This window comes from Trachinotus anak, unplaced genomic scaffold (assembly GCF_046630095.1).
Source record: "Trachinotus anak isolate AG129_WGS33_773 ecotype Australia unplaced genomic scaffold, CSIRO_AGI_Tana_v1 ptg000010l, whole genome shotgun sequence".
NCBI lineage: Eukaryota > Metazoa > Chordata > Actinopteri > Carangiformes > Carangidae > Trachinotus > Trachinotus anak.
In genome coordinates, this window is record NW_027273861.1 from 28,781,565 (window position 1) to 28,800,974 (window position 19,410).

General features: G+C 43.2%; 1 protein-coding gene across 6 annotated transcripts in view; it reads right to left on the reverse strand.

Moving 5' to 3' along the window:
• Window positions 1–19,410, reverse strand: part of pik3r3b (phosphoinositide-3-kinase, regulatory subunit 3b (gamma)) — a 192,591-nt gene that overhangs the window by 8,038 nt on the left and 165,143 nt on the right. For 4 of the 6 annotated variants that reach the window (XM_071486604.1, XM_071486602.1, XM_071486605.1 and 1 more), the window contains 7 exons: window positions 4,901–5,036; window positions 4,363–4,461; window positions 3,826–4,006; window positions 2,409–2,534; window positions 1,995–2,314; window positions 1,077–1,151; window positions 723–893 (listed from right to left, as the gene is read on the reverse strand). In XM_071486604.1, the coding sequence (XP_071342705.1) occupies window positions 723–893; window positions 1,077–1,151; window positions 1,995–2,314; window positions 2,409–2,534; window positions 3,826–4,006; window positions 4,363–4,461; window positions 4,901–5,036 (1,108 nt within the window). Of the gene's footprint in view, window positions 1–722; window positions 894–1,076; window positions 1,152–1,994; window positions 2,315–2,408; window positions 2,535–3,825; window positions 4,007–4,362; window positions 4,462–4,900; window positions 5,037–9,993; window positions 10,166–14,456; window positions 15,171–19,410 lie in introns of those variants that run through there. The other 2 variants (XM_071486606.1, XM_071486607.1) reach the window with 2 other exon arrangements.

The following is a 19,410-nucleotide window of genomic DNA, read 5'->3' on the forward strand; positions in this document are numbered from 1 at the left end:
AGAAATTATGACCCATTAAATACAGTGTTACCATTCTTTATCCAAACTAAAACAACAGGAGCTAAAAACCTTAACATGCAGCTCCTTCAGTTTCCTGACAGTTGGCCAACAACAAACGCTCCATGCCACATGTTTCATTAAACAGGAAGTGGGAGTAATGTCTTCTACATCTGCTGTCAAATCATTTGAGCTGATAAATGTTAATTGCAAACTGAGGCTAATGTAATTAAGAGTCATTTTTTCACAGCCCTTTAACAAACGTCATCTCAAAGCTCAGTTTCTGGAGTTGAACTCACTGTGGCTCTAAGAACAAAATTATGTCACAACTGCAGATTGAAGTGCAGAAGCTGAGAATCTTCAAAATGTGTGAACGAGTCACCGTCACTCCGTCTCTCTTTTATGTAATAACCTGTTTCTGGTACCTTCACCTCCTTTGTGACTAAAGCTGCTCTTATCTTGTGAAATGCTCTGGAACTGTGTTTTGAAAATTGTTTTATACACAGTTAATGAACATTTCTGTTGACACCGCCAGTGTATCTGAGGCTGCTTTATTCTCTAAAACTCTGACCTTGTCATGATCACACACTGCACCTGTGTCTTTTGCACTCACACACGTGTAGGCGAGTGAGTTTCAGTGCAATGTGACATCTCATTAAGTGGAAATTTTGATGAGCTGTCAAGTCAGATACACATTCTTACAACCACGTCTTGTGTGTACTCACACTACAGAGCAGGCGTAGCAGCCCTTCTTGCTGCTTTCTCGGATGAGGAACGCTCCGTCTGGCTTGCCCAGGAGCAGCTCCTCCGCCTGCGTCCGGTTCAGGTCCCCGACGAACCAGCTCTTCTCGTCGTAGTGAGGCAAGTTCTCATCCTCCTCGCTCACAAAGTAGCCTCTGCACCCACAGCCACACCACGAGAAAGACACGGGAGGAGAGTTAGTCACAGAGACATAAATAATACTCTCAGTGCTTTAAATGACAGATTCAATTAACACAACAGCTGTGAACAGTAGCAGCGTTAACCCCGCCTCCTCATCTTCATCTCAAAGTTTCCGCAGAGAAAACAGAAAAACTTACTCGTCAGTGTTCTCGTTCTTGATTCCCAGCCAGTCGTTAATTCGTTTCTGACGAACTCCTTTGTGATTGAGCCAGCTATGGAGGGAGAGAGAGAGAGAGAGCCATTACTACTACTAGGAATCAGTTTAAAAGGCTTCTTTCATTGACAGCAGGGTTTATGGTGCAATGAACGAGCACGAAGCTGAACAGAAATCAAATTAGCCAGCATCCAACAAATGTCTGTACAGAATGATTTGGGACGAGGCCAGGACTCGTTCTAAGAACCAAGGCAGGAAAGACCCACAGTAAGAGGAAACACAAGTTTCTCATCAAGCAGCTTGAGAGTCACTGAGGTCTTGAATGTCAGATATTTAGCTTTACTGTTACCACTCTAATACTTCATGTGATCATTACTATAATTGTTTCGGGCTCAGATCCTCTCTTCTGATTGGCTGACTGACCTGTTGTTACTAGAGCTCCAGAGAGAAGCCTGAGAGAGGAGATGTAAAACTACACTGAGATGGTTTTTGGTTCTTAAAACCACAAATATATCTTCTGATGGAGATCAACACGTAAGATAAAACACAGGAAAAGTTAAAATATGGGACCTTTAAAATGAAACCACTTTCTCATTCAACTTGAGCATAGTCGGGATGAAAAGTGTGAGCTGAAGACCGACTCTTCTCTATCTACAAAGTCTGAGATCAACATTAAAGCAGGAATCCTATATTAGTTGGAAAAACTCTTTCAGAACGACATGGCCGACCAATGAGTCCCCTAACGTTGTGAACATTGAATGACTGCTCTTATAAAAAGAGTGAGTTTGAGGATAAAGGGAGACAACAAATAATAAGGTAATTCTGATAATTAAAAAAAACAAACAAACAATACTCTCCCACGATCTAATTATTTTGATCTAACTCCACATACTGTACTTACACTAGATACTGATCCCTGATCTTGCGGAGCTGTATGAGGTCGGGCTTCAGGCTGTTCATCTTTTTGTCCGTCTCGCGGTTGTCCATGGCTTGGGTCTTCAGGTCCTGCTCCAGCCGCACCTTGCTGTCGTGGATCTCCCCAAGCCGAGACTTGAGCTTCTCGTAGTTCATCATGATCCGCTCGATCTCTTTGTCGTTGCCCTCGCGGCGGAAGCGCTCGATGTAGTCCTTGCTGTAGCGCTCCTGCGTGTGGCACTGCTCCTCGAAGATCTTGATGGTCTCGTTGAAGGCTTCGATGGCCGTGCGCTTCATCTGGATCTCCTAAAAGGGGGCAGAGGTGGAGGTGAGTGAGTGAGTGGACAAGAAACCTGATTTTTTTCCCCTGTTCAGTCATAATATGCGAGTAGGTGTTTACCTGCGACGTCTTAGTGTATTCTTCGTACAGTCTGTCGTACTCTTTGCTCTTCTCCTGGTACTGATTGTGATATTCCTGGAGCTTCTTCCCAACAGCATCAATATTATCCTCCTTCACCAGCTGGTCCTGAGAGATGCAGGGGGAGAAATGACAGCATTAGAGATTGATGCCAGGATGAGGAAGAAGGAAAAGGCGATGTGTCAGAGTGTGAGCTGTGAAAGAATGAGAGCTATTTGTAATTAAGGACAGAGGGAAAAGTGCACGTGCATGTTTGCTCCCTTCACCCCTGATTCTGCTTACCGAAGGCGACTTCCGAACAGGCTCGTTAATAAACCACCCACAATGCCCTGGGTGTACGCAAGGTGTGCACGGTCGAAAATATTGCATCGCTCTGAGTAATGACTCGCCTGGCAAACGAGTGGAGCGAGGGAGGGAGGGAATAAATGCAACGACGGCCCTTTGACACGGTGGATGTGTGCAATTATTTAGGGGAGTGTGGCACGAGGGCTGTGGAATGGGGCAATATTTCAGCGAGCAGAGATCCTGCTGCCGCTGCAGTTTGGAGTGGAAGCAACCAGCACGAGCCACAGGGTGTGGAGGGAGGGGTGAAGGGGGTGTAAGAGAGGAAATGGTAAGAAAGGTGTTTCAAATGCTTCACAGACTTGTAATTTGGGTCTAATTTTTGTAGTTTTCCTGTTGGTTGTGATCTCATTTGCTTTATCTCAGACACTTGTAGATGTGCCAACACCAGAAGGCACAAACGAGTCCAATACAAGCCACCAGACAGGTTTTAAACAAATACAATTAAATGGAATAACTCACTTCATCACAGAAAACTACAGCATTTGGCCATAACGTGTGTAAACACCTGAACATTACACCTCTATGATGGTTGAACATGTCATGAGGTAAAAAAAAGTCTGGCTCACGGTTCACTGGATGGGGTTGAATTTAAAGGTCCCATATAGTCTAAAGGTAGATGTCCATGTGTTTCTGATTATAAAGCAGGTCTAGGTTCTATATTAATACTGTGAAAGTATCAGAGCCTCAGTCTTCTCTCAGGACTTCTGTAACTTTGTGATGTCACAACAAAGAAGTCTTGAGAGAGGAGATGCAAAACGACAAATATATCTTCTGATGGATATTAACACAGGAAAAGTCCTTTAAAAGGAAAGTATTGTCTAAAATATCATTGCAACATTAGAACAGAGGATCTGAATCTTTGTGACCTGTGACCTCTTCTCACAGACTTCAGTTGTTTTGCTTACATCACCAAGTCTCTGTTTTTCTAAAATAAAACTGAAGAGAGAGGCTGCAAAAACCCTGGATTTCCCTTTTAATGAAGCCATAACAAACAGACAAAGTGTGTCTTGTTGGATGTGTGTGTGTGTGTGCGGTGTGAATATTTTATGTGTACCTGCTGGAAGCGGGAGATGGGGTACATGAGCTTGACGTCCAGCTTGGTGTTGTACTGAGCCAGAGACTCGTGTCTGTAGTGGCTGATGAGCTCCACCACTGAGCTGAACGTCAGGGGGTCGGAGAAACCATACTTCCCGTCCCGGTGGTAGATCTTTATCAGCTTGTTGTTGCCCCCTTTCCTGAACACAGGAAGGAAAAAAAAAAAGAAAGGCAAGGAGATGAGAATGTATCCACAGCACATTCAAACAGATTCTTGTTAGTATTCACACTTTAACAGCTTCTCCTTCAGAGCTCAGTTCCCCCTGAAACACGTTATTTCCAGGGTAGTGGGCGATTTGCTCCAATTTACCAGGATGCTGCGTAGGCAAAATGCTTCAACACATGATTTCCCTCAAACTCCAGTTAACTAGAGGGGGTGGTTGTATAAAAGTGGAGCAGAAGAAGCACTCTACCACTCCCTCCAGCCTCCATAAATCGCCTTGTGGTTTTAAATAACACTCCATTCATGATTCTCTGATACAAACTAAGAGTTTACCTTAGTGTGAGCGTGTAGTCGCCCTGCATCTTGGTGGAAGCGTCCCGCACCAGGAAGGTCCCATCAGGCATGTCTCTGAGCTTGTCATTCACCTCCTCCCTGAACACAGAATCAGACCGTACAGAGAAAAAAAAGCAGTGTTTGAGTGGGTTGAGTGATCTGTGCACAGATGGTGTTCATTTTGAACCAGTCTGCCTCCAATTATGAGTGGCAGGCGGTGAGGACTTTCCCCGCAGCCACACACACACCTCAGAGTAAACAGTCCATCAACTAAATGATGTTGGGAGTGACTGGATGGACTGGTCCCAGCCAACGGTGTGTCTCTGCTCTGCATGAGTGTGTGTGTGTTAAAGGTGGCAGACTGGCTGTCTGCACTGTAGGTGTGGTTATCATCTGACTGTGTGTGTGTGTGGACTGTGGCTGAGAACTAACCTACACTTATGGAGGTAAAGCAGAAAGAGTGAAGACTCATCACTTCAACAGATTCACACTAACAAAACTGCCAATGTTATGACAAAGGCCCCTCTCAGCCCCTCACCTGGATATGTCTCCCCAGTACCATTCAGCCTCTTGCAGTGAGCCTCCTGCTCCCCCGTCCTTGGCCCCGTTGTTGCTGCCCCCTCCCACCCCGACTGAGGAGGTCTGCTGGGGCTTTGCCGGCTTTGGAGGAAGAGCTGGAGGAGAGAAGAGAAAAGATGTTACTACTGATAAACACTTTGTACACACACACACACACACACACACACACACACACACACACACACACACACACACACAGACTGAGATAGAGACGGGTCGAGACGAGATATTTTCCAGATATTTCACATTAACACTTTGAAGTTCTGCTTCATACAGTCATATGCAGTGGAGGCCCACTTTCAGAGGTCTCAGACTTTTGGGCCCCACTGTGCACAAACAATTACACCAGAAAATGAATGTTTCATTATGAGACATGCACACATGCTTCATATGCAAATTTCACCACAGAAGCTGTATTTATATCTGCACACAAATGCAGCAGCGGTGCAGTTGGCGACTGTGTTATTAATCACACGAGCAAAGAGCGACAAACAGAGCCCATACATCATCACTGTAATTATTCTGTGTGTCATAAACCACACACACACACACACACACACACACACACACACACACACACACACACACGAGGCTTAAAGCAGTTAGTTAAAGTTACAGGCTTCCTATAAGAGAGCTCAGGACCTGAGGAGGGATGGAGATGTTTGTTACACCTGCCAACGCTCTATTTTCCCAGAGTTTCTCCTGTCTTTGAACTCATCCTCCCTCTGAGCTGCTGACGGGAAACTTCCTGTTCATCTTCTGTGGTTGTTATCACAGCAGATAATGTGAATTTTAAACCTCTGATTTTATCTCAGGATCATATTTATGACCATATAGTTTTTATATGTGACAAAAATAATAACCTTAATAGACATAGACATTTTTTCAACGCTGTGCAGCCTAATGGAAGCTTATTAATTAAAGCACAAGAACAAAAAAAATTCCCTAACCTCAATGCAGAAATTACTGTAGTACAACAAGCTCTCATCTTGCTTGTAATCTTCATTTATTCTTTGAAGAGAACGTTTTGGATTAAATATGAAATTTTATTTGGTTTAAACAAAGTGTGGTTGGTTGTGTTTAGAGATCAATAACAATCTTCAAAGTAAGGGATGAAGAATCTTATTAAGCTTATCAATAATATCCAGTGCCACTGATAAAATGACCATGAGTCAACTTTGGAGCGATTGCAGCTTTAAACCTTTGGGTTTTTGAATGTGTGGAGACCGTTCAGTCAACATTCAGATCACAGACTGCACCTTTAATCAATCACCAGGGAATGCTAACAGGCTAACACACAGTAGCACTTGTGTTTGCTGCCATGGTGTGTGCAAACAGAGCTACCTTGAATATGACCCATAATACCCCCCCACCCCCCCCACCCCACACACACACACACACACACACACACACACACACAGAGTGAAGCAGACCAAGGTTTACAAGACTCCAGGCACATCTGGATACAGTTTAAGGAACAGTAGTGTAATTACTGGAGAGCTCCTACATCACAAATCAGTTTACACACACACACACACACACACACACACACACACACACACACACACACACACACACACACACACACACACACACACACACACGAGCAGCGTTCCCCTGCAGCAGAGCGCTCACGTGAGACAGGCTGGAGCATCCGTGACCGTTCTGGCTGCACAAATCACCACACAACATGCACACACAGCTGACAGAACCAAGACAGGGGAATTCCCACAATGCACTGGGAGAGCTGAACAAGACTCAAGAAATGATAGCAGATATGATCTCTGTGCATGTGCAGTTAACACGATCATTACTCACAGTGTTAACGTGTCACTTCACTCACTGCTACTGTGTTACTGCAAGTGAGCATAACACTCAACACACTTCTACCCACCTCCATCCCCACCCCCACCACAACCACAACCACTACCACTACCACTACCTCTACCTATGGACTATACTGTGAAAAAAGTTACAGTCAGTTAAACTCACTGTTTACATTGTACAACTGTACGGTTTGTCTTTAAAACATTTTTCTGGCCACTTGGCTGCAGCGGCTCAAGCTGAAAATATATAGTTATAGTTCCAGAATATTAGTTTCCCACTGGAGTCTTGTGCCCAATTAAAAGAATGTAACTCGAATATTCACTCTGCTTCTAGCTCTGATTTGGACGTTAGTACATGTTCCTTTTGTATGAATTGTTAAATAAATAGAAAGTGATCCTTTTTCATAATTAAGATTTTAAGAAAAGCTATTTTTAATATTCAAATTTCCACACAACTGTAGCTAGACACTGGAGGTGGGGTCAACAACCTTTACTTAGGGCCCCACAAAGGCTTTCTCCGGCCCTGGATGCTCATGACTGCCTCCACCTGCTACCTTGTAATGTATGTGATTTCAAAACACTACAGGAGACAGAGGTTGTGTATTTCTGATTCTCTCATAACGCATAATGTGAATTCACAAAAAGAACTGATAACAACCGGTCGAGGCAGACGGCCGCCCACCCTGAGCCCAGTTCTGTTGGAGGTTTCTTCCTGTTAAAAGGGAGTTTTTCCTCCCCCCTGTCGCCAAGCGCTTGCTCGTTGTGGGAACTGTTGGGTTTTTCTCTGTAACAAAGTAAGGTCTTGACCTTACCCTGTAAAGTGCCTTGAGATAATGTATATTATGATTTGGCGCTATACAAATAAAATTGAATTGAATTGAATTGAACTGGTAACAGTGGTGAATGTAACAGCCTGGGGCCTGTTGCTCGCTTCATGCTGAGAAGACCTCATCAAAACATGTTGGACTGCTAATAAAAAATAATTGGTACAAACACACACAGCAGATTTCAGTTCAGAGGAATGTAGGGAGGTGCACGGTGGCAGCTCCTCTTCCTCTCCTGCTCTTTGTTCTCCTTCTGCCCTCCTATACTTCTCACTTTTTCCTCGCCCGCTCTCCCCTCTCCTCCCTCCTCTCTCACGTCACCATGGCAGTCAGTTACTGCGGCCAAAAACTGTCATTCTGCAGCTGCACTGTTCCCCTCTGTCAGCACTTTATGGACTCACACACACACACACACACACACACACACGTGTGTACATGTACACTTCCATACACAGAGTGGAAATTCACTTCATATTTAAATAGAAACTTTTGCAATATTAAACATTTCAGGAAAACAGAGGATTAAACAAAGTTAGAAAGAAAAACAAAACATTTTCAAACTGCTCTAACATCACTAAAACATGACGTTCCAGGTGTGTGTGTGTGTGTGTGTGTGTGTGTGTGTGTGTGTGTGTGTGTGTGTGTGTGTGTGTGTGTGTGTGTGGGGAAGTACATGGACCACACAAAGGACAGTATCATATGGGACAATAGGTGGGTCACCAGGGCTGTAAATAATTACTATTTTTATGTGCAACTAATAAAATATTTTTGCATCACTGATTAGTCTTTTCCTAATTTTGCTAAATAAGTTGCTTGAGCAACATTTCAAAAAACCCAAAATATGGCAATGATATGAAAATGCAAAAAGAATCAAATCCACACAATAAACAACTAAAAGTTATGATTTGATCCTTTCATTTTATTTTTTTATTGTCATCAGCAACATAATTGTGATTACTTTTTGATTTATCATTTCAGCATCACTATGAGAAACAACAGGACAATGAACAGGACCAACACACACGTACACAAGTCCTTTGTTGCAAAGGTCCATTGGAAACTTGAAGCATTAAATAAAATCTACGGAGCCAAGCCCCCAATCAATACCTCTGATTGGTCTGTTATTCTAAACATCTGTCCTGCATAAACACAACTCAAACTTACAAACTGACAACTGTCCTAACAAAGAGGATGCAATCAGAAGATGTGAAAAAATGTGAAAACTGAGCATGTTACACAACTGTAGTGTCGGAAATCTGAGAAAATATCACAGCTACAACTACTGTGCGAAACCCTCAGAGCGAGGGACGATGAACAAAGGGGACCGTCAGTGCAACCTCCCCTCCTCCCCCCTCCCCCTCACCAGACAAAGGAGCAGCGCTCTGACACACACACACACACACACACACACACACAGAGCGATATCACTTGTCATCACACATGCAGGCAAAAACCCACAGCTCTCCCGAACAATGACCATCAGCACAGACTGACACACACACACGACAAACACACAAAGCATCAGGATGGGTCTTGGTCAACCTCTGGCAACACAGCAAGCTTACAAAAAAAAATATCATGTGTGCACACTCACAGCTGATCAGGGGTACAGCATCAAAGATCTTCACTGCAACACGAGTTCACACACATGAGTGAAATTACTGCACAGACTGTGAGAGCGACAGAAAACTCAAAGCATGAGGCATGAATCAACCTAACCAGAGGAAGCTGCTTTTATTTCCACAACTTTACATCTGGGCAAAGTAAGGGGCTGCAGGTGGTGTGTGTGTGTGTGTGTGTGAGCATCGACTGTATGTGGGTGTGTTTCAGCTGTCATGCCTGTGAAAGCACACACACATGGAGACACCTGACAGCTTTCCTTTTGCAGTTTCTTCCATACCGAGGCTGTAACTAATATCTTAAATTGTTTAGACAATAAAATGTCCTGTATTAAAATTACAATATATAAAAGAAAAGAAAAGGAGAAACTCTACACATCTAAGAAGCTGAAACCAGAGAGTGTTTTTTTTTCTTAATAAGTGACTTAAATACTGATTATTTGAGCACCAGTTCCCTCAAAGCTGAGCTACAGAAGCACAACAGCAGCAAGAAACCAATAAACCCTATTGCACAGACACAGACACACACTCTGCAGTCTTTGAGCTGAATGACAGAGGAGGAAGGGGGCTGCAACGACAAGACAGAGGGGAAAAAAGAAGAAAGAAAGAAGTGCAAAAGTAGAAAAATGCAGACAAATGGATGCAGAATGGAGAGAGAAAAGTGGGTTAAGCAACTGAGAAAGAAAGAAAGAAAGAAAGAAAGAAAGAAAGACAAAGAGAGGCAGAGTAAGAAGAAAAAAGAAACAGCCCAACAGAACAAATCTGTCCCGTTCAGTCTCTTACCGTCCTCCACCATCGTGCTCTCCGTTAACTGCATGCTGCCACTCGTCTCTCAGCTGTTTCCCTCCTCCCTCCTTCTCTTTCTCTCTCACTCACTTACTCTCTCCCTCTCTCTCTCTCTCCTCCTCTTCCTCCTCCTCCACTGCCACCTCCTCCTCCTGCTCTCCGCTCCGTCAGACTGAAGAAAAGAGCGAGCGAGGCTGATCCTAAAAGACAGATGACGCGCTAACTAATCCCTGCATGGAGGCCCGCCCCCTCAGCCAATCAGGAGACAGCAAGGATGGGGTGGGGGTGGGGGCCAGACCTCACAAGAGAAAGAAAGAAAGAAAGGAGGAAGGTGGAGTTGCCCGGTGGTATATCTGTTCCCTCTGGGTCACCACACACTCACACACACAGCCCCTCAACATCGAGCGTTAAATCAACAGGTTGTTTCTATTGAACTCAGAGCGACTGGCAGCTGAACGTGTGTGTAAGAAACTCATTTATTCATTCATTCACTCTCATTTCAGTCAGGTCAGTGGATAAATCCAGCACTGACCTTAAAGCCAGAGACCACAGTGACGTCTTCAAACGTCCAAAAATAAAACACCAGAGGCCGGAACCAGAAAATATTTGGCTTTTTTTTGCTTTACACCAACCGTTTGCTTCAAGATGTGAACACACACACAACCAACTGCAAATTCACTCATATTCATATTACTCATGGGGCAATAATCTGTTTATGAAAAAGTAAACAGTAATGAAATCATAGCAGCTACTGAATTTACATGTCAACAGATTCATCACCGTGTCAACTGAGCAAACTATCCACTGACAAAGACAGAGATGAGGTCAAAAGCTGCACAAAAGGACAGTAAGTAGTGATGGTAATATTCTGTCATAGTTTCAGACACTGTTGTCTGTCACTGTATGATGTAGGTTTAGTCTATGGGGAGATTATGATCCTCATAAAAGGCTTCTTATCACTTAGCAACACATATGGACGGCAAACATTCAGTGGATTACGTCTCCTATGGGCCACATGTCAATCCAATCCTGCAGATGATGATTACGTCCTGTATGTAAAGAGGCTTTGACACATGAATGATGCCACAGACCCACTCACCTGCTGTCATTCATATTAGCCACTTCAGGTCTGTGCTACAGCTCTTTTGTCCCATTTTCAAAAATCATGTATATTTCCTATACATCTTCCAAAACATGATGCTTTAGATTTCTGAAATGCTTTTCTACTTCCTAGGTTCTGCTCACTTCAGAGTGATATGCAAATAAAACTGAACATGAACAAACATGGAAACTAGCAGCTGAGATGTACTCAGGTCGCTCCATCACGCTGCTTTGTAGAGTTGTCCTTGAATATAGAATTATTGAATTGCCCTCAGCGTTGTTCTCCAGTGTTGTTCTCCCTTTGCAGGTGAGTGCACTCATGCAAATCTCTTCAAATCGACTGCTTATTACAGACAACAGTAGAGCTTGGCAAAGGATTAATATATTAACAAGAATATCATTCAGAAATATCACAATATGGCCAACGTACAAAATATTACATATACAAGGCATCAAATCTGTGTTAAAAAACCTTCATTATATTGCTTCGTTTTAAATCATCTTTGAGCAACAGTTTAGAAATTATTCCACTGAAAGACTAATAAAAGCAGCTTTACAGCTTCTAATGTTGGCAAAGTAACATCACTGTTGCATAATAATGCAGTGTAAAGGGCAGATTGATTGGTAATATCTGCTCTACATTACCACAGTTGCACAAAATCAAATGCAGACATCATGTAAACTCTGAGGAATGCAGATCCAAGCCTGTGCAGGCTGACGTTCCTGCTGTTCTACATGTGAACAGAAAACTAGAACTAGAAACTGCTGCCAATGAGCTAAGACATGCAAAGAAACTCTGGCATGGTCCTTTAACAATAATACCCCGGTGATTTTCCATTGAAAGATGAGACTCATCGTTAACCCCACATCCACACACACACACACAACCTTCACACACGAAGTTGCCAGTGGAAACGCAGGCTTTGCCCTCCCCTGGGGAGGGCAGTGACACTCCACCTGTGCTAATCACCCTACACACAAAGGCAATACACACACACACACACAGACATACACTTTAACTGTCACTGAGGCGTTCACGTTTCAATTCCAGTGTAATAAATATTCTAATGACCATCTGCAGGATGCTCATCTTCTATTTTCTCTATCTCTCTCCTCAACCCTTCATCATCCCTCTTTCCCTCTCTGTCATTTCTCCCTCTTTCAGCCTCTCTATCACCACCCCTTTGCCTCTCTCTCTGCTTTACAGATTACATGTCAGGTATGTAAACACAAAGACACACACACACTCTGCATACGATGAGACAAAGACACGCTGAGAGTCAGAAAAAGATGCAGAGGTTTAGGTAATGTTATTGATGACTGGATGAGCTCACTCAGGCAACAGAGGTTAGACACACACACACTCTGAAAAGACCTGAAATACTGTAAAACATGCTGCAGGTATGAGAAAAAGTGCATCTGCATTGTCAAAAATCCGCATCAAAGGCTGCTAGTGGGAACAGCAGGGGTGCTTTTTATCAACTTTTCACAGCAAACCCTCTCAGATCCTTCTTTGAAAACTAGCCAGATTCTGACTGCTCTGAATTTTATTTCACATTCATCACTGATAACTCAAATCATTCAAATTAATTCAAAAGAATCCACAGTGCAGCCTTTATGTATATTTATGTCTTTGCAAACTGCAGTATTAACAGCATGGGATGCTTGACTAAGCTGGGACAAAAAAAAAAAAATTTAAATAATTTTTTTTTTAAAAAATCATTATTTTTCAACCCTGACAATGACCCCACATGTAAAGCATGAAAGACTGAATGACTCTGGGCGTAAAAGCCAAGGTCCAGTGGCCGTCAAGTGTGTGAATCATCAGCAAAGAGCCAGTGTGTTACATTTACATCCACCGACGCATTGAGGAGCATTGTCCATTCAGGAAAAAGGGAGGTGTTAACTTCAAATGAGCAGAAAGAGGCTCTGGATATGTCACCAGCCCACTTCACCTGGACTTCAATATGCCTCAAATGAAAGACTGCACTTCAGGATGCAAGAATCTAACAGAAAATATAACTGTGCATGAAGCTGAAATGTTTTTTTTTCCTCTTACTTCCTGACACAAAATTCACACTGGGTGAAAATACATCCAGGATATTAAATCAATGGGATTTTGAGGTGGAAATACTTTCTTTGATAAAGCATCTTAACCTAAGGGGGTTGTATTGCATTATCTCTGCAATGTGCCAAAGATGAGACATAATACTGTCACTTTATGGTGGCTGCAGAGTATACAGTACATCTCAATAGACAGATGGGGGAAGAGAAAGGAGAAGAAAAGGGATAGAGCTACTGGGCAAACTGTATGCCTGGGGATGGGGGTGGGAGGGTGGGGGTCAAATGACACTAGCACAATTGCCGAGGAATGAATGAATGAATCGCATTCAGTCCTGGCTGACAGTTAGCTGTAAAGGCGCACAAAGAATTAAAGAATTATAGCTGCGTGTCAGTGAAGGATGTTATGGTTATAAAATGCTCCGGAGCTTTTTATTCCCGGTTTCACTCATTACTCCGGTCCCTCTCCGGTTTCTGCCCCCCGCACCCCCCTCCCCGCTGTCGGCACCTGGCAGAGCTGATGTCGGGGTGATCTGCATGGAGCTGTTCGGACTTCATTTCATTCAAAAGGAGATTAGTAATAGATTTTTACAAAGTGCAGGGAATTGCAAAAATAGTTGTTGGCCTAAAGGAGGAAATCTGGCTACACTGAAGCGCGTTAACGTTTTGTGCCTTTTTGGTAAAAAATGATTCATGCTGCGATTTCTGCCATCTTTCCCATTCATTCATCACATAAAATCATTTGCAGATGCACAGACGGATTTCGGCTGCCTCCATGCGCGGACTTCACGGGACTATTGTCTGTCTGCAGCCTCGGAGAGCTGCAGCCGCTGTGTCAGAGCAAAAAGGCACATTTCTGCTGTAGCAGACGCACCAGAGAGCAGGAAACAATGAGTATTTTGTGTTTACAGCGTTGTCATTTGGGCTGGAAACTGTTTTTATTGCTAAACTAAAAGACAAAAATGTCGCTAAATGGTTTCCCTCCAGCTCAGGTTACGGGCTTCCCGCTAGAACAAAAACTGATGAAGCTAGGATAATGTGCTTTTTCGTGCAAATGTAACTGCAGAGGTGCCAAAAATGACAAAAATAGCATTAAAAAAATGAGCAGACACGTAAAACCCCCCGGGAAAGACGACCCAAATACCGCTAAGGACCGCCGAGGGGGGGTAACAGCAGGATTTGTGCTTTAAACTTTCCACCAATTTGAACAAGACACCAAACGCAACACCTCCTCTCTGCTCCCCGGCTACCGAGCGTCCATGCCCGGCACTAGCCGCGGCTGTCCCCGGCCTCCTTACCTGGCGGTTGGTCCATTTCCAGGTAAAAGATCAGCTCTGTGGAGTAGGGCATCATCACGTCCCGCCAGCCTCCTTCCTCACCGGCCTTTTCCGTCGTCCAAACTGTGTTGTACATTGCTTTCGTGCGGCTTAATCTGACAATCTTTCTCCACGGAGAGGGGGGGAAAAAAAAAAAGCTTATAAAATACGAACGGATGAAAACGACAAAAACAAAACGAACGTATAAAAAAAGCACTTGATTAGATAAAGTAATCTATCTGTCGACTTGGAAGTCTCGTATCTGAATCCCTGCTTCAGACGCGAATAAATAGACGAACTGTGAACAGCAAGCACCGGGCTGCGACTGCTCCCTCCGACATAATAATAAAGTTAATAACTTGGGGCTCTTCATGAAGGCTCTGTGTATATGTATATACACACATATATATATATATATATATATATAAGCGTCCTTTAACCGGTGGGACAGTAGATGCCAGCTCTACATTTCAGGCCCCGCTCCCGCTCCTCCGCGGGTACCGGCGGCTCGCTAGCTTCATTTTAAGAAGAGCACTGACAGGAGGAGGCTGGCGAGGGCGGACAACGGCTGGAACAAACCACTACACCGCGGCTCACGGGGGAGGACACAAAACTTCTCCAACCGTGAACACACATAAACATATATCCTTACCCTGATGGATAGTATATGGCGGATTTTAACGCTACGTTTATATACTTTAAGAAGGAAATTAGTCCATACACCTTTTCTATCTGTATTTTCTTAATATCGTGTCACCTCTATCTCACACTCGGAGTGGTTACCCCCCTTTTTCTTCGGCCAACCGCTGAGTGAGCCAGTGCGCGCATGCTCAGAAGCTGGATTTCAAAGCCAGTAGGGAAATTACTTCAGCCTTCAAAGAGCAGGTTACAGATTCTGTGGTTTTCCAGAGACATCCTCACCTTCTTACTGACAAACTCTGTGTGACTGTCCTCTTTACTACCACTGGCGGCTGCTGGTTCACACAGCAGCAGCCCCCTGGGATATGACATAACAGGTTACAGGATAATGAGATCCCAAACATTCTTCCAGAACACACCTGAATGGTTTTACATTTGTGAATGCACTTTCCCTACATTACATGCAGATACTGGTTTCTCTTCATTTCCATACAGGTATGGAAATCAACTTGAGACGGGGACTTGAGTTATGTAATCCGTCACTGTTCAATTACCATGCCGGTTTTTATTAATTTTTCAAAAGGAGAAGGCTGCTGATATTCTATATTGTTCCTGATGTCCAATAATAAAAAAAAAACAAAGTCAACAAAATGTTGATTCTTCTTACAACTGTTTTTTGTGTGACAAAAGCTTAATATATCTTATTCCTCTGTCATCCAAAAACACATTATGACATCAATGAGCCACATTATTGCACCTACATACACCATCTTAATCCAGCACTGAAATGGTCCCCAACAAATGCACTATTTCAACATTTGCTAAAAATTACACTCCTCATTTTAAGGCAATGAATATAGCAAAAAAATATAGATAATATGAAAAATACAGGAAAATGCAAGCACCTCATTTTGAGGTTACCATTGCACAGTAAATGTGGTGCATAAACTTTTCAAATGAATGTACTCTTTCCCCTGCATCAGCACACAAAATGACAACAATGGTGGAATACTCAAATCAAGCAAGATTCAAGTCTCTGTTTCAAGTTGATTTTCCTACTATAGTGAATGAATTCAAATGAATTCAAACAATGGGTGTCTGAAAGGTAGGAAAAACACATTTAAAAATCCCATATCATCACAAAGTTGTTAGGAAAACGGTCAGCAGCAATGAAAAGTGCAATGACACAGAGAGTGTAATGTCTCTGAGATTGTAGATTGTGTCACACAGACTAGACTGTGTGATCTACCTTGAGTTTATGCTCCCACGTCAGCAACTCTCCACCTAGCTGTAGTATCTCTTAGCAGGATACTGAACCGTTGCCTGCTCTGTACCCAGTCCCATACAATGACACATCTAAAACATTATCATATTCACTTATACTAGCTTTGTTAAATTTATAATGGAACCCTGTCCCAATGACAATGTAAAATGTATTCTCTTTGATCATAATGCCCTTTTCCACTGCAGTGATGTGTTTGTGGAGCTATAGTTTGTTTGCTCAGTGGGCTTATTTAACTGCAGAGGAGGAAAAGGTGCAATTTACTACATGAACCAACCTACAGTGAGGTAAGCCCAGTTACAGTAAATGATATGGAAGCTTAACTATGAGCTTAGGGATGCTAGAGAGGTGCAAACATGTATTTAGGAAGCCTATAATACAGGGATTACTGCAAACTCACATTCAAACACACACCTGCTAAAATGGATATTATGGATTTGCAGGATTGTTGGTTCAGGTCTGTTTCAAGACTTATCTGTAGGGCGTCTTATTTTCAGATTTTATTCTTTTAAAGCTGCTGTAATCAACATTTTTATATTAACGATGGATCAGATCAGCATGTGTTATGGGAAAGGAGTTTTCGGCTCATTGTGCTCATTTTGCAGTGGGTGTAATTATCCTCAAGTCTGTTTGGACAGAGTCAGACCATCCACTCATCCCTTTTGGATCAAGTGTCTCTTTAAAATAATTCAGATGTTTCAGATCCAACAGTTTAGGCTGATGAAGATTTCTAGTTTCTATCACTGAAAGTGTATTTTGAGCTGTTGCAAGTGAGCAGTCTCAAAATTTGGGTAATAATCTGTTTAGTGATTTACACTCTGTACAAAAAATGTAGAGAAAGTTTCTTTTTTTCCATGAAAACTGAAAAAAAAGTAAAACTATGAGCCTATCACTTCCTCTCTCTGTCTCTATTGCTGCTCTAATTACAGAAAGTAGAGCACTTCTAATAACAAAAAAAACACTGGTATCGTCATAATCAGCTGACCCCCCCTCCCCTCCACACAGAACACAGTAGAGAACCAGACTGGCCCAGACCCCCAGTCATCCACATGGTAATCTCTTGCTAACAGCGTAATATCAATACAATATCTTCAGATGGGGGCTGCTGCCACCAGTAATTACAGCTGCTCTGTCTATCTATCTGTCTGCCCAGTGTCCTACTTCAGGGAGCAACAATAAATGAAAGGTCTGCTCCCCAATCTGCCATCCGTCCATCCTGTCCTCCCTCTACATCCACCCACCCACTCATCCATCCATCCGTCCATCCGTCCATCCATCCAGCTCTCCTTCCCCTCCCTAAACTCATCTGTCGCGTCTGTCCATCACAACAGAAGAAAAGGAGGAGGACGGAGGCTCCTCTTGCCCCAGCCCTCCACCCCCCCAAAAAATAAGAAGGGGGCTGGGGGAATGTCTGTGAATGAAATCTATTTAAAGCAGCAGACACGCACACACGCATATTGATTGTGTGTGTGTGTGTGTGTGTGGAAGGGTTGGTGGTTGTTTCACAGATGGCTCGTGCCGGACACACACAGCCCAAAGCTCGTCTCTGTCAAGTGTGTCGAACAGGTTTAATTGCTGCTGCCGCTGTGTGTGTGTGTGTGTGTGTGCAGCCAGGCAGATGGATCCCTAACAATGACACAGGAACTGACTCTGCCCCTCGTCATACAAAAGAGAAAGAGAGAGGAAGAGGGAGGGGCAGACGGAGGGAGGAGGACGATGGGAACAGGAGTATTAATCTGCGCTGTCCCCGGCCATCAGCACGCTGCTCCCCATTTAACCTTCCCAACAATAGAGCAGAGTGGCATCAAGTGGCTCATTTGCATAGTGTATGCATAATCACATATGAAGCATAGTCACATATGATCCAACCCCTCCCACGACTCTAAATAAACCCTCAAATTCTAATTATGTTTCCATCCACCTGTTCTAGGGACATTGTGAATCTGCATATATTAAAAAGTATAATGCCAGAAATATACAGAAAACGCCACAGAAAACTTTTTTAAATCCTGGCTGACAATGCAAACAAAAAAGAAAATAAAAATTTGTTGCTGGAAAAGTTTTTGCCTGCTTCAGCTTTCTCTTTGCAGTGTTTTCATATTGCTGCCACCACTAAGGCACTCAACTCCACCAAATAATATAAAATAATAAAGGACAGTTGGGTAAAACAATACCACAAATTCATTTATTAAAATAATAATTGATAATGATATGCTAGGTGGAAAGCAGGTGCCAACAAGTCCTCCAGCTTAAACAACCATAGAGGTCGCTTGCCCCTACCCTGGGATATGACCCATAGGAGTTTACCAGCGGCAGATGTAGGACCTTTGTTGTCATGGTAATGACAGTAAACATGCTTAAGGTTAAGGTTGTGAAATGATCATGGATAATTGAAACAATGTTGACTTTCACTCCTTAAAACCTACTCCGTCAACAGACTTCCTCATTTGCCCCATCATAATTAACACGGCTGCAGTGAGGTTGCCAGGTTTGGTACCATCATGACTGTACTAGGACCAAAACTTACTGACTGTACATGGCAACCACACTGTAGTTCATTAAGTAATAGTTCCAGCACAGGAGTCCCCCTAAAACCACAAAGTGTTGAATTACATCTATAAAGAGATATTGGTTGATTGGTTGGTCAGGCCAGCAAGAGAGCCAGACGAGACATTTCTCTCTGCTTCCAGTCCTTATGCTAAGCTAAACTCAGCTAACCACATCCAGCTCTGTGTTTTACACACAGACTTAAGACTGACATCCATCCAAACATGTCAGTCTTGGAAAGACTGGAAACGAGCTGATTTCCCAGTGTGTCACACTATCTCCTCAAACTACGAAGCAGAATAATGAAACAGTCAGATGTGGCACCACGTGGACCAGGAACAACATTCAAGATAACTGGTTACAGACTCACAAATCAATAATTTAACACTCAGGGAGGGGCCATTGTCCAGAAGGAGTACTTCTAGTCTGGATACTTGTTGTACACTTAACTGATTATCCTTTTGAAAT